At 34.5% G+C, this 11,581-nt stretch overlaps 2 protein-coding genes across 3 annotated transcripts in view; one reads left to right on the top strand and one right to left on the bottom strand.

The window, feature by feature from the left end:
* The first annotated feature begins 1,006 nt into the window (after positions 1–1,006).
* Positions 1,007–11,581, top strand: part of LOC136805928 (uncharacterized) — a 67,838-nt gene continuing 57,263 nt past the window's right edge. The window contains exon 1 of one of the 2 annotated variants that reach the window (XM_067062507.1): positions 1,007–1,194. The gene's annotated coding sequence lies outside the window, so the exon portion shown is untranslated. The remainder of the gene's footprint in view (positions 1,195–11,581) is intronic. The other variant, XM_067062512.1, reaches the window with a different exon arrangement.
* On the bottom strand, positions 9,793–11,377 carry LOC136805973 (transgelin-2-like). The gene is made up of 2 exons (XM_067062560.1): positions 11,064–11,377; positions 9,793–10,455 (listed from the first exon to the last, which is right to left on the bottom strand). The coding sequence occupies exons 1-2, from the start codon at positions 11,140–11,142 to the stop codon at positions 9,962–9,964; spliced, it is 573 nt and encodes a 190-aa protein (XP_066918661.1). The 5' UTR covers positions 11,143–11,377; the 3' UTR covers positions 9,793–9,961.

Here is an 11,581-nt window from a genome sequence, read left to right as displayed (position 1 = left end):
AAAAAAAATCAGCTTGAATAGATATTTACTATTTACAGTTATATTTTTAAGCTTACGAGATTATCTTATCTACCTTGAGGTTGCGTTTTTTTCAATGCAGTGTAGTGGTTTAGATAAAGATTAGACATTGTTGTGATTTTCCTTAGAACTGGTAAGACTTTCTACAAATCTAGATTGCTAGTAGCTATCAAATAAGTTGAAAACGATTGTCAACAACAACAGCTCTACCAGAAGGAGCCTTGTAATTTTTTGTTTGCTAGTAACTAGAGATTTAGTAAACTTTCAAAACTACAATTACCAATTTTAGTCTTTTAGTCTTTTTATGGGATCTTCCAGAATAGAATAAATGTACAGAGGTTCAGTTTTCAGTGACTTACACCCAGAAGTTATAGTTTTGTGTTTTAACATTCTTCACTGGGATTAAGAAGGTTTGATGGATCTATATATTCCCTACCAGAGACTCAAAAACCCCTTTGCTTCCAATTCTGAGATGTGAAAGTGAAATTTTTATTTGTTAAATTTCGAATATAACAGGAAGAATTGTGGGAATAGAAGGACGCCTTTTCTTCCCTAATTGACGTATATATTTGGTCATACTGTTTTGATTTGACTAGGTTTGGTAGGAGGCTAATCAGAAGTGAAAAATGTGGGTAGTTTATAAAGAATATTCGAATATATTTTTGACTATTATTTTTTTATTAGCATTATTTGTTTAGGGGTTTGAAATTTGGAAAATCTTGAACTGATGTGTTTCTTTTGCATTATTTGATATTTGCAAGCCTTTCCTCAGCCAAGTTTAAGTAAAAGTGTCTTCTTAAGAAACCTAAATTTAGTCTGTTTAGTCATTTGCAACTTTATCACCGTTAAGTTTTTCTTCTTTGTCCTCGATTCTGGAGGTTTTCATATTCAGAAAATCATTTCTAAAGATTATTTTTTGCTGACGTTTTCAATAATCCCACTCGTCTCTTAAATTAACAAAATATTCCTTAACACGTTCTTCCGTTCTAGAAATAAAAAGTAAAAACAAAAATTTGTAAGAACATGGACATATTCAAAGATAAATTCGAAGAAAAGCTAATAAGAATGGAATGGGGAGAAGGAATCAAGCTCATCAATATTGAATGAAAAGACAAAAACCGAATCTGTTTTGAATTATTGAGAAGAATATCGTGAGGAGGAAGAAAGGCAAAAAACGTAAGTTGTAATCCTACCTGTCTAGATTTTATATTGGAAGTTCTTTTTCCTTTTTCCTATATTATTGTCTTAAAATCTTTTAAGGAATAAGGAAGGTTGGAATTTTTGAAAACAGATTTTATGTACTGTAATAGGACCTTATCTTTTTTAGGTGTGTAGTTTTTTTAGATATCTTTTTTGTTTTGGTTTTGCTTAATTTCCTCTCTGTTATGTAACTATTTTTACCTAAGCTTTCGCTCCGTTACTGTGTATTACCCTCGGTTAAACATTGTTTTCCTTTTGTGAAAAATCCCCTTTCGGTTCTTTTCTCGATGAGCCTGAATGGGCTCTATGCTCTTTTTCTTTTATCTTATGTATTTTTTTCACTGAAAATCAATTTTTCTCGTAAAATTTTATAAAATGAGTTGGATGATGAGTGGCCAGAACTGGTAGTAATTGAGCTATGATGAAGATGTTTTAAAATTTTTTCGTCGGAAAAACGCTTTAAAATTGGATACCTCAAAACAGTTTTAACATTGTTAATTACCGTCAACTGCTCTAACTTGGGACTATCTGACAAAACATGGGACGGCAATTCGGCCACCATTTCAGCGAACCTCCAAAGTCATTTGATTCTAGTTAATGAACGGCGTATTAAAAAGTACACGATTTCTCTTTCGCACCGAGTAGGCTTTTAAATCGAAATATGAAAAAAATCTGTAGTGTTGACGCGCGAGTGTCTGTGCACTCTAAGAGGAACGAAGAAGTATGATTGATAAACTTGAAAAGGTGGAGTTTTTATCAAAAAAAATTTGTTGTCAAAGAGATTTAACAGTAAGTGAAAATACTGGCCAGATATCAACCAGTCCCATGTTTCGACCAATCGTACCAAGTTAGAGTTGACGGTATTGTTTTGAAGTTTTTTCAAGTCAACAAGATATTGAAATTAGGAGGAGGTTGGATCATTTATAGCCGAAAGGATTGTGTACGTTTTGGTTCTCCCTTCGCTTTACTGTATTTGGGCAAAAAATCGCTCAAAGATGAGAACAATTTAAGAACACGATTTTATCCTAAAATGAGAACAGGATGAGAATTTGAGGCTGACATTGTCAAAAAGATTGAGAAAAGTCAGGTCTCAGCAAAAATAAACTGCTTCTTATAAAAAAAGTGTATTTTACGTGTTCACGAGTTCTTGGAATGGCTAAAAAGTTCTCGTTGCTATTAGGATGATCAAATTATCAATAATTTCATTATTAATTATTTTTCCAAAGAAAACTAATAATCACTAATAGTTTGGTTCTGTCGCAAGGGATCAATAATTTTCTCTAAATTAGAGAAAACAAATTTCCAGCGTGTGAAAAGTTTTTTAATACACGGTAATTTATTCTCATCTTACTTGCAAAAAAGTTAAGTTACATCACTCTGAATATTCATTATTTTTGGAAAAGTTGTTATGCCTGTTGGAATACTTCAATTTTTCGTATACTGAGTGAATGAAGCTTGTTGTAAGCAGTACCGTACATAAAAAACATAAGCACGCCATTTTTTAAGGCAGTTATTTTCTTCGCTGTTGACAGCTTTACAAATATGAATTACATTTGTAAAAACATTCATTTGTGAAAACGAGACTGATGTTTCTGCTAGATCGATTTACAGAAACTGAAAAAACTTAGTCAAGTATTTCAGACTATGTGGTACACGTTTTTTTTATAAGAACATCCAAATTTTTAACTTTAGTTTTATGTTTAACTTTTTGAGCTTTAAGCCTAAAAGTGTTCTTAACATGTTCTTATTTTGACCATTTTTTTGAGTATTTTTGACCATTTTCCTAAGAAATAGGGTGTTTCGAGTCAACAAAGCCTTATAATGTTCTTAACTTTTTCTTAATATTTTTGCCATCGAAGCATTGTGCTCTTATATACTTTGTTCTTACAAAAAAACGTGTAGGTAATCTCTCATGTATTCAAAATAAACATAAATGTGAATTGAAACAGAATTGTCCTTTCTCACAGGATGTCATATCCTAACTTATTTTAAAATCATTTTTCACTGTCACAATATTTTGATGATGTTCAAACTATAGCAGGTATGTTTCAAAGTCCACTAAGATGTAACTTCACTCAATTCTCTTCAAGGAGAGTGGCTCGATAATCATTTGTGAAGGTTTAGCCATTTTATGTGGGTATACGAAAGAGGCTTTCAGATTGAAGCACGACGACAAGATGATGTTAGAATCAAATAGAAATCAATTGAAATAGGATATATTTCTTTAAGCTTACAGGAATGTCCTAAAATTATGCTTACCAAAGTAAATCTGGTTTGAAATTCCTGAAATTCAAGGCTTGACGTGTTATCAAAGTTTTTTTAAGTCTTGTTTGTGCACAATTTGTTTTATAAGAACATCCAAATTTTTTGAAGCCTTTAGATGTTCTTAACTTTTTTTAAAATTGCCCAGCAACGTTCTTAAAATGTTCTTATTCTCACCATTTTGTGAGTATTTTTGTCCATATTCCTAGGAAATTGGGTGTTTCAGAGGCCGCAGAGCATTAAAATATTCTTAACTTGTTCTTTTGGTGATGATGCCTCATGTTCTTACATAGTTTGATCTTATAAAAGAACACGTAGCCTTCTTTAGCATTCCACGATATTAAGGAATTTCAAATTTCATCTACCTCTGCTGTGTAGAATGTGAAATAGGAGCAAATTGTTCAATATGATACCTAATGGCTTCCCCCTGTCGAACCGGAAGTGAGCGTTGGTTTAGTCGCAATTCTTAATCAAAGACTAGATTAAGACTTGTGCTCTTTTTACCTCGCCCACTAGCATTCGCTTTGTAAAATTTAACCTCTTTTTTTTCCTAAACGAGTGCAATGTTGTCTCCTGAAATATGTTATTCCTTCACGGCTTCAAGCTTAGATAGACTTGCTAGAATTTGATATTCTCTGTTTCATTGTTTCTTTCTTCGAGATACTAGCGAGTTTATGTATTCGAGATAAATCGAGGGGGGGGGCGGTAGAAAGCAAAGCTGACATGGGGCCGAAATCGCCGTCCACTTTGCTCGACGACGGTAAAAACACCAACATACCCTCGTCTGTTTAGGTGAGCAAAGGCGATATAGATCCGTACATCAACTATCGACTTTGTTTTGTATCGATTTCACTTACCGTCGCCCTCGATATCCTCCGATACATAAACTCGGTACTTTAAGACAAAGTACAGTTTCTCCGCAACTTCAGTTGAACTAAATTGTCTTTTTTTCTGTATGTCAGTCTGTCTGTCTGATATTCAACTATTTGGAGGCAACCTCGAGACTTCAAATTTGTTCCTTGGGTGAATGTACCTCTAAGAGTGTTTTTTAAGTTTTTTATCTTTTAGGGGTTGGGACAACTAAAACGAGGCTTGAACCATTTGGAAGCCTGGTAGGCTGAAAATGGTCAGGCACATTTGTATTTAGTGCTATCTTTTTTTTCTTTTCGTCAAAAAGTTTTTTGGGCCTAGACTGGAGACAAGCTGCTACGTCGATACATATGTTACGCTAATCACATAAAGATTGTAACTGAATAGTAACGAATTGAAGTAGCCTGGTAGACTCAAAGATCGTCCGATTTGCTGAAATTCATCACACTCATTCTTTGCGAAAATACGTTGGGGTCTTATTTTTGGGCCTGAGCTTTGGGCGAATTTTAGCTGCTACGTCTGCTACGCTAAATATATAAATTTTGTAGCTGAATACAGTAGTTACGAATTGAAGTTGTCGGAAATAGGAAAATCTCATTGTGTTATGTCACTTAACCACTGATAAAATGACGTAATTGTCAAAACACGATACCGTGCATTGCATAAACATGCTCTTAAAGCATGATCATTTTTATGTTTCTGCTGTAGTAGATCGTTTTCAAAATGGTGGTAAACCTTTATTTTACGTTGTCTATTTATTGTTATAAAGGTAATGGTAGTATGCAGGTAGGTTGAATTCGAGTAGAGAGCAATTCGTATTTAGCTTTTGAAGACATCACGCTAGGATATGTTAGAAGAGTGTACACATTTTTTATATGAACAAACTATATAAGAACATTTTAAGACTTTATGGACTCAAAAACACTCGATTTCTTAGGAAAATGGATAAAAAATGGTAAAACATTCGTGAAAATAAGAACATTTTAAGAACATTTTTCGGCTCGAAACCCAAAAATGTTAAGAACATCCGAAGGCTTTAAAAATTTTGGATGTTCTTATAAAAAAACGTGTAGTGGGCGATAGGTGAAAAAGGACGATCTGGGCATGGCTTGTATTGTGTTTTGTGGAAAGACTGTATGAATTTTTTATATCTTTTTGCTGTGAGAGTTGTTTAGATCATTTGAGATATGGTAGAAGAGGTGTTATAATGTTGGCACTTAACTGACTCCTAGGTTGTCAGTCAGGCCAATGAGTTTAAGATCGAATGGCTAGAATAGAATCTCTTTAACTCTACCATATATTGAATGTTGGGTTTGCTTTGTTTTGGTGTGATACCTTTGGCTGTTCCATGAAATATCATACAGAGGAGGTGAACAAAGCTAAAAGAATAACTCGAAAAGTGTGGATACCCCCTGTATATTCGCAAAATTCTCAAAAATTCTTAGAAAACTCTTTTCTTGCCTTAAAAATGTGAGTGGACGAGAATCAGTCTTTTACCCTCCCTCCCCCTGGAAACTTTAGAATAACTTTTTACTCCATTGGAAAATGAAAAAACACATCATTAGACCTCTTGGAAATTCTTCGCGGTATACCCCCTGGAAATGTCTGTCCACCTCCTTGTATGGACATAAAATGGAATGGCTCATTTTTCGAAATTGATTTTTGATCCAGTAAATACAGATTAATTTATAGCTATTCGGGGCTTGCACTCCATTGAGAAAGCCCTTATACTCTTATAACCCTTATAACCCCTATAAATATTTTTCTAACGTAACACATACTATTTTTGGGAGGCAAGTTGGATCATAAAGTTTTGGAACTCTATTTTGACTCATTTAAAGTGGTCGTGCATAGGAAAACGAAAAAGAAATCAAAGGGAAACTATTAGTTTCAGTTACCATATATCCACTTCAACATTGTTTACTGTTTCGTCGTTTGCTAATTTTGTGGGTTTGCTTGAATTGAAATTGGTCATTGTTGTCACTGCTGTTTCTTGATAGTATTGAATTTCGCTTCCATAGGCATAAGTTTCAAATTACATGAGGGTTGCCTCTGAAATTTAAGGGACTACACAATTTGATATTTAATTTTCGGAGAATGTTCTAGAGTATGAAGTCAAATTAAAACGAAAGTGATTCGTATGTGAAAGTTAATGAATAAAAACCTTAGTGACGCGGGGTCTAGATGAACTTAAAAAAGGGATGAAATTCGGAGAATATACTAGAAAGGAGATGGTGAATGCGTCTGGATTGATAATATGTTAAATTGATCGAAGAATAAGTCAGCATTATTGATTTATTTTTAAGGGCTAAGTTGTAATGGAATTTTCGCGTGAATCAAAAACCATTACATAGCATTCTAACTTGCTGACTCATTTACCAGCCTTCTTTAAATATCACTAGAGAAATTGGAATTCTTACTGGTCCCTGTAAAGTTGTGTTTGTAAAAAATTGACTTTGAATGATTCTTATATATCTCATAGAATCGGTATACATTTTTTAATGGAACTTAGTTCTTTAGTGTTGGACATATGGTTTAAGATGTAATTGGGGTTTAAATTGCGAGACAAATACACTACAGTATTAACCCTTGTACACCAAAAATGCATGAATGGGATTGGGTACTAGTTTACAAGAAAGAATTTTCGGGAAATTACATTGAGCCACTCAAACGCACTTTAGTGGGGGTAAATCACTTTCACTCCAATTTTTTCTAGATAAGATGGTATTTGACTCAATTCTGCCCTGGGAAACTCGAATCTATTTCCTCTGCGGTTTTTGTTTGTATTGGAAAATAGTTTTAAGTTATCTACTTTTTTGCCTCTAAAGCAACGCTGTATTAAAATATTCTTTATTGTAGATACTAGTTCAAAAAATATTCGGAGTAACAATGCCAGAGAAATTATTCCCAATCGTCGACATTTCATATCTCTCAAACAACTTTGAAGATTCTGCACAATGGAAGGATAATATCCAATTTCAAAATGACTTGAAAATCAAACAACTGGCTCAAGAATTACGAGCTGGTTTTGAAACGTGGGGGTTCTTGTACATCAAAGGACACAACATACCTGGCAACCTCGTCAACAATGTTTTTGGGCAATCCAAAACCTTCTTTGATCGCCCGTACGATCATAAATCGAAATATCCACGTGGCGAGGGGATTGGTGAAGGATGGTTGGGGTCTGAGAATGAAGTATTCGATCCCAGTCTCCCACGTGACATGAAGGAAGCATTTGATTTTCGACCTAATACGGAAATCCCGGATAAGTTGTCCAAAGATATGCCAAATTTAGTTGGTGGTATGACAGAACTTTTTGATCACTGTACGGAACTTTCATTGAAATTTTTACGCCTTTTAGCCGTAGCGCTAGACATTGATACTGAGAAATATGCTGCCAGTCACTCTAACATGGGACGTTGTGAGAAGAATGGTACGTCGTTACGCTCGTTGTACTACCCGGCCATTAAAGATACGGTAATTACGGATAAGGACCGTAGATGTCGGGAACATACTGATTATGGAACCATAACGCTTTTGTTTCAAGATGAAGTTGGTGGGTTAGAGGTATGACTTTTTTTATTGTTCGTTCGTTCGTTCGTTCGTTCGTTCGTTCGTTCGTTCGTTCGTTCGTTCGTTCGTTCGTTCGTTCGTTCGTTCGTTCGTTCGTTCGTTCGTTCGTTCGTTCGTTCGTTCGTTCGTTCGTTCGTTCGTTCGTTCGTTCGTTCGTTCGTTCGTTCGTTCGTTCGTTCGTTCGTTCGTTCGTTCGTTCGTTCGTTCGTTCGTTCGTTCGTTCACTGGCCATTTTTTAATCTTCCATGATTCCATGACTGGCAATTTTAGATGAATTCTGCACTATGCATGATGTTTGAAGTAATAAATTTCTATTTATATAAGCTTGCTTATAGTTCTACGTTTTTTTCGTAGGTCCTATCACCAACGGGTGAATTTGTCAAAGCTGTTCCAATTCCTGGTTCAATTGTCATCAACGCTGGAGACATGTTAAAAGATTGGTCACATGGGCAATACAAAGCTACCATACATCGCGTTGTCACGTCAACAGATCAAAACAAATGCACCATTGCTAGGCAATCAATGGCATTCTTCTGCCATCCAAATTTCGATATTGATATTGGTGAAAATGAAGAGAAAATCAATGTTTTTGATCACATATCGAAACGATTCAATGAGACTATTATACCGACAAATTGATAGTCCAATACTATTTTGCTGACTCGAAAAATAGTCGCACCCAGATTTAAAAGAAGGAGTTTTTTTGGCAGATAGGGCCTTTTCATAGTCGTAAAAGATTATGTGACATTGAGATCATTGATACTTTGAGAACTTTTGTAGAAAGTCATAGTTTCGGATCAAACGAAACCTTTACCTAATGGCGAATGGCGTATGGTCATTATGGTTACTGTAAAATATTTTTCACTGGGATTTCTAGCTAAAAATAAAAGGAAATTTTGAGTGGGAGAATGCTGCGCTGAATCGAGGAGCCCTTAATATATTTATTGAGAACAATATATATTGGTAAATTTATTTTTTTATAAGAATAAGTTAAGAGGATTAACATTAATTTAATTGTATATTAAGTAAAAGTATAACTTTAAGATAATTTATTTTCAATATTAGAAGGTTCTCTCTTTTTTGCAAGACGTCGGTGCTTTGGCAGGTTCTCTGGTGTTGACAATGGTCCTAATCAGAGATAAATTAATCAACTTTTATATGTAACTTATCTCGGGTACCTAATAAAGGCCCTGCTAGTTCATTTTTTGAAAATTTTCATCCAGTGACTTAAAGGGACATTAAAGTAGTAAAATGTAAACATTGCGCGAACCACGTGTCATTAAAGAGAACAATTAAAATCACGTGTCCAAAACAAACTTGTAAAACAATTGAACAATCAAAATTAGCCATATTTGGTTTGATTTTTTATTTTGACATGTGACATTTGTTTTGATTTTGTATCCGCTGCATACAGTTTGTACTAGTTATGTCCCTTTAAGCTTTGGGAAATATTAAATAGTTTCTGCTCTGCCTTATTTTTCTCAACAAGGAAAGTAAAAATATGTTCTTCCAAAGGGGCACATAGATGATAAGATACGAAAGAAATCAATCAAGGTCGAACTAATCTCTGAGTAGATTCTGATACTCCGTGCATGACACGTTTTCACTCTAAAGGCCCATTGCTCCATAAGATAATCTGCCCAGATTGGTTGACTGCTTTGATATTTTTCAATCAGGAAGAATATTAAACTTCGATCAAAGATGGCGGATATTACTTGGTCCAGAGATATATAAAGGTCAGTGGATTGGCTAAACCAAAACAAACGTCAATCAATGCCACAAACATCAGGAACGCGATTGTTTGTTTGTTTTCGTTTAAACAGGACACAACGTTAAAATCTTCTTTGTGTTTCAATTATTTATTTATTTAAAAAAATTGATATATACAAAAAAAGGGAGTGATAGAAGTGCTGCACAATAAATAACGGTGTGGCCCGTCAAACACAAATCAGTTCTCAAAACTAAATAAACTAAAGACAAAAAAACAAACAAAATGATTGAGTCGTTTATACAGGAAATAAAAAAAAGAAAAAGATTTCTAATCTAGAATAGCTCTAGTTTTGCCGAAATTCTGTCCCGATTGATTTGCGAATTTGTTGGTACCAGCTTGAAGCCCGATTTGGGCGTCACGCCCTTGGCGGATTTGCTCTTCTGAGAAGTTACGTGTATTTTTAGCTGACTCTTTTGGGCCGATACCACGTCCACCCTTGGCGCTGACTTTGCGACCTAAAGCAATGATGCCATTAACAACTGTTGGCATATTAACACCTTCGTATAAATCGACAGTCTGGAAAAGATCGGTTCTAAGGCAGCCAAATTCTTCACAGAATGCTAGGAATTTTCCAATGTTTTCCATTTGTTTGAAGGCCATTTTGTTGGTGTTCACTCTCAAAATGGATTCAGGAACAATAGCATTAGCCAAAGCGCAAAGTATTTGACCATCTTTAAGTTTTTCTTGCAAGTCAGCTGGTGAATAACTTGCCTTGGCAAGAGCTGGGACGTAAGAACTGATCCATGCGGCGGCTTGATCAGCTAAAAGAAAAATGGGATAAATTATTTAATCAATTACATTTTCAATGTGGGAAATTTTCTATTTACTCATATTTTGACATTTGGGAGATGGTCCTATCGTATTTATTTAGTCACAACTTACCATCAGATTTATCATGGTGACTAAATGAAACTAGCTTATGTTTCTAGGCCAGTCCTATCGGATCTGTCACTTCTTTTCACTCTTTTTTTACTCTTTCTAAGAACTAGAGTAATTTTTTTTGTTAAAGCTCGTCTGTCCTTATTTTTCAGCACTTTGAGCCTCAATTCTGTTCTTTTCTTTATGGTAAAGATGTCGAGGTTTTCTTGGCTTTTTGCCCTATTTTTACTATAAACGCATCTTAAGATCAGTACAGGCTCAAGATCATTTTTGAGAACCTCGCCGTTTTTAAATTTTTCTTATAAAAGAAAACGAGTTTTATAGGAAAGCCTTAAATTTTATTATATGGTCAGTCAAAAAGATTCAAAAACTTCACATATCCCTACTACAGTTATATAGACAAAAAATTGCAAGACATTATTACTGTTAAAACACTCTCTGGTTTTTATTTTTGCTAGACAAGCAAGAAAAAAGTGGATATTATTCTTACCTAAATCTTGGTTCCATTTTCCTTGGATAATTTCTTGGCATTCAGCCGTAAATCCATAACCATCTTGTCGATCTGCCATTTTTGTCGAATATTAAAAAAAATGTTTTTCAAAAAAAAGATGACTTAAAATTTTTCTCTTCTTGATATACTGTTGTCCACTCTTTGTTGGATTTTCTATGAAGTTCGATTGAAGTTGGATGATATATTTATGTTTTGACACCCTTTAGTTGAGAGCAAAAGATAACAACACTCCCCTTTTTGTGAGTTTTCTCAATGTGAACTTGTTTGCCAAAACACTTTTTCCGACAAATCATAAATTTTGTTAGATTGTGTTTATTTTAACCATGTTAATCTTTTCCGCTCATCGCTCAAAGTTTAGGTCTCGATGTCCTTACGAAAATCTTCTCAGGTTAGTTCATGATAAGTTTGGCCTATCGAGGCAATTTGTCAACAGTACACAGATTGCGTGTAACTTTGAGCTTGACAATTTTAGATTTTTGTCTCAGTTAATAAAACAC

Source organism: Clytia hemisphaerica, unplaced genomic scaffold (genome assembly GCF_902728285.1).
Source record: "Clytia hemisphaerica strain Z4C2 unplaced genomic scaffold, Clytia hemisphaerica genome assembly, whole genome shotgun sequence".
NCBI classification, from domain to species: domain Eukaryota; kingdom Metazoa; phylum Cnidaria; class Hydrozoa; order Leptothecata; family Clytiidae; genus Clytia; species Clytia hemisphaerica.
The sequence above is the reverse complement of the archived record's forward strand: the minus strand, read 5'-3'. Positions and strand labels throughout refer to the sequence as shown.

Coding starts and splice junctions, on each gene's coding strand:
- LOC136805973 (XM_067062560.1), bottom strand. CDS start 11,142: ATGGCAGATCGACAAGATGGTTATGGATTTACGGCTGAATGCCAAGAA. Junction 10,456..11,063: donor AAAATGGAACCAAGATTTAG/GTAAGAATAATA, acceptor TTTTTCTTTTAG/CTGATCAAGCCGCCGCATGG.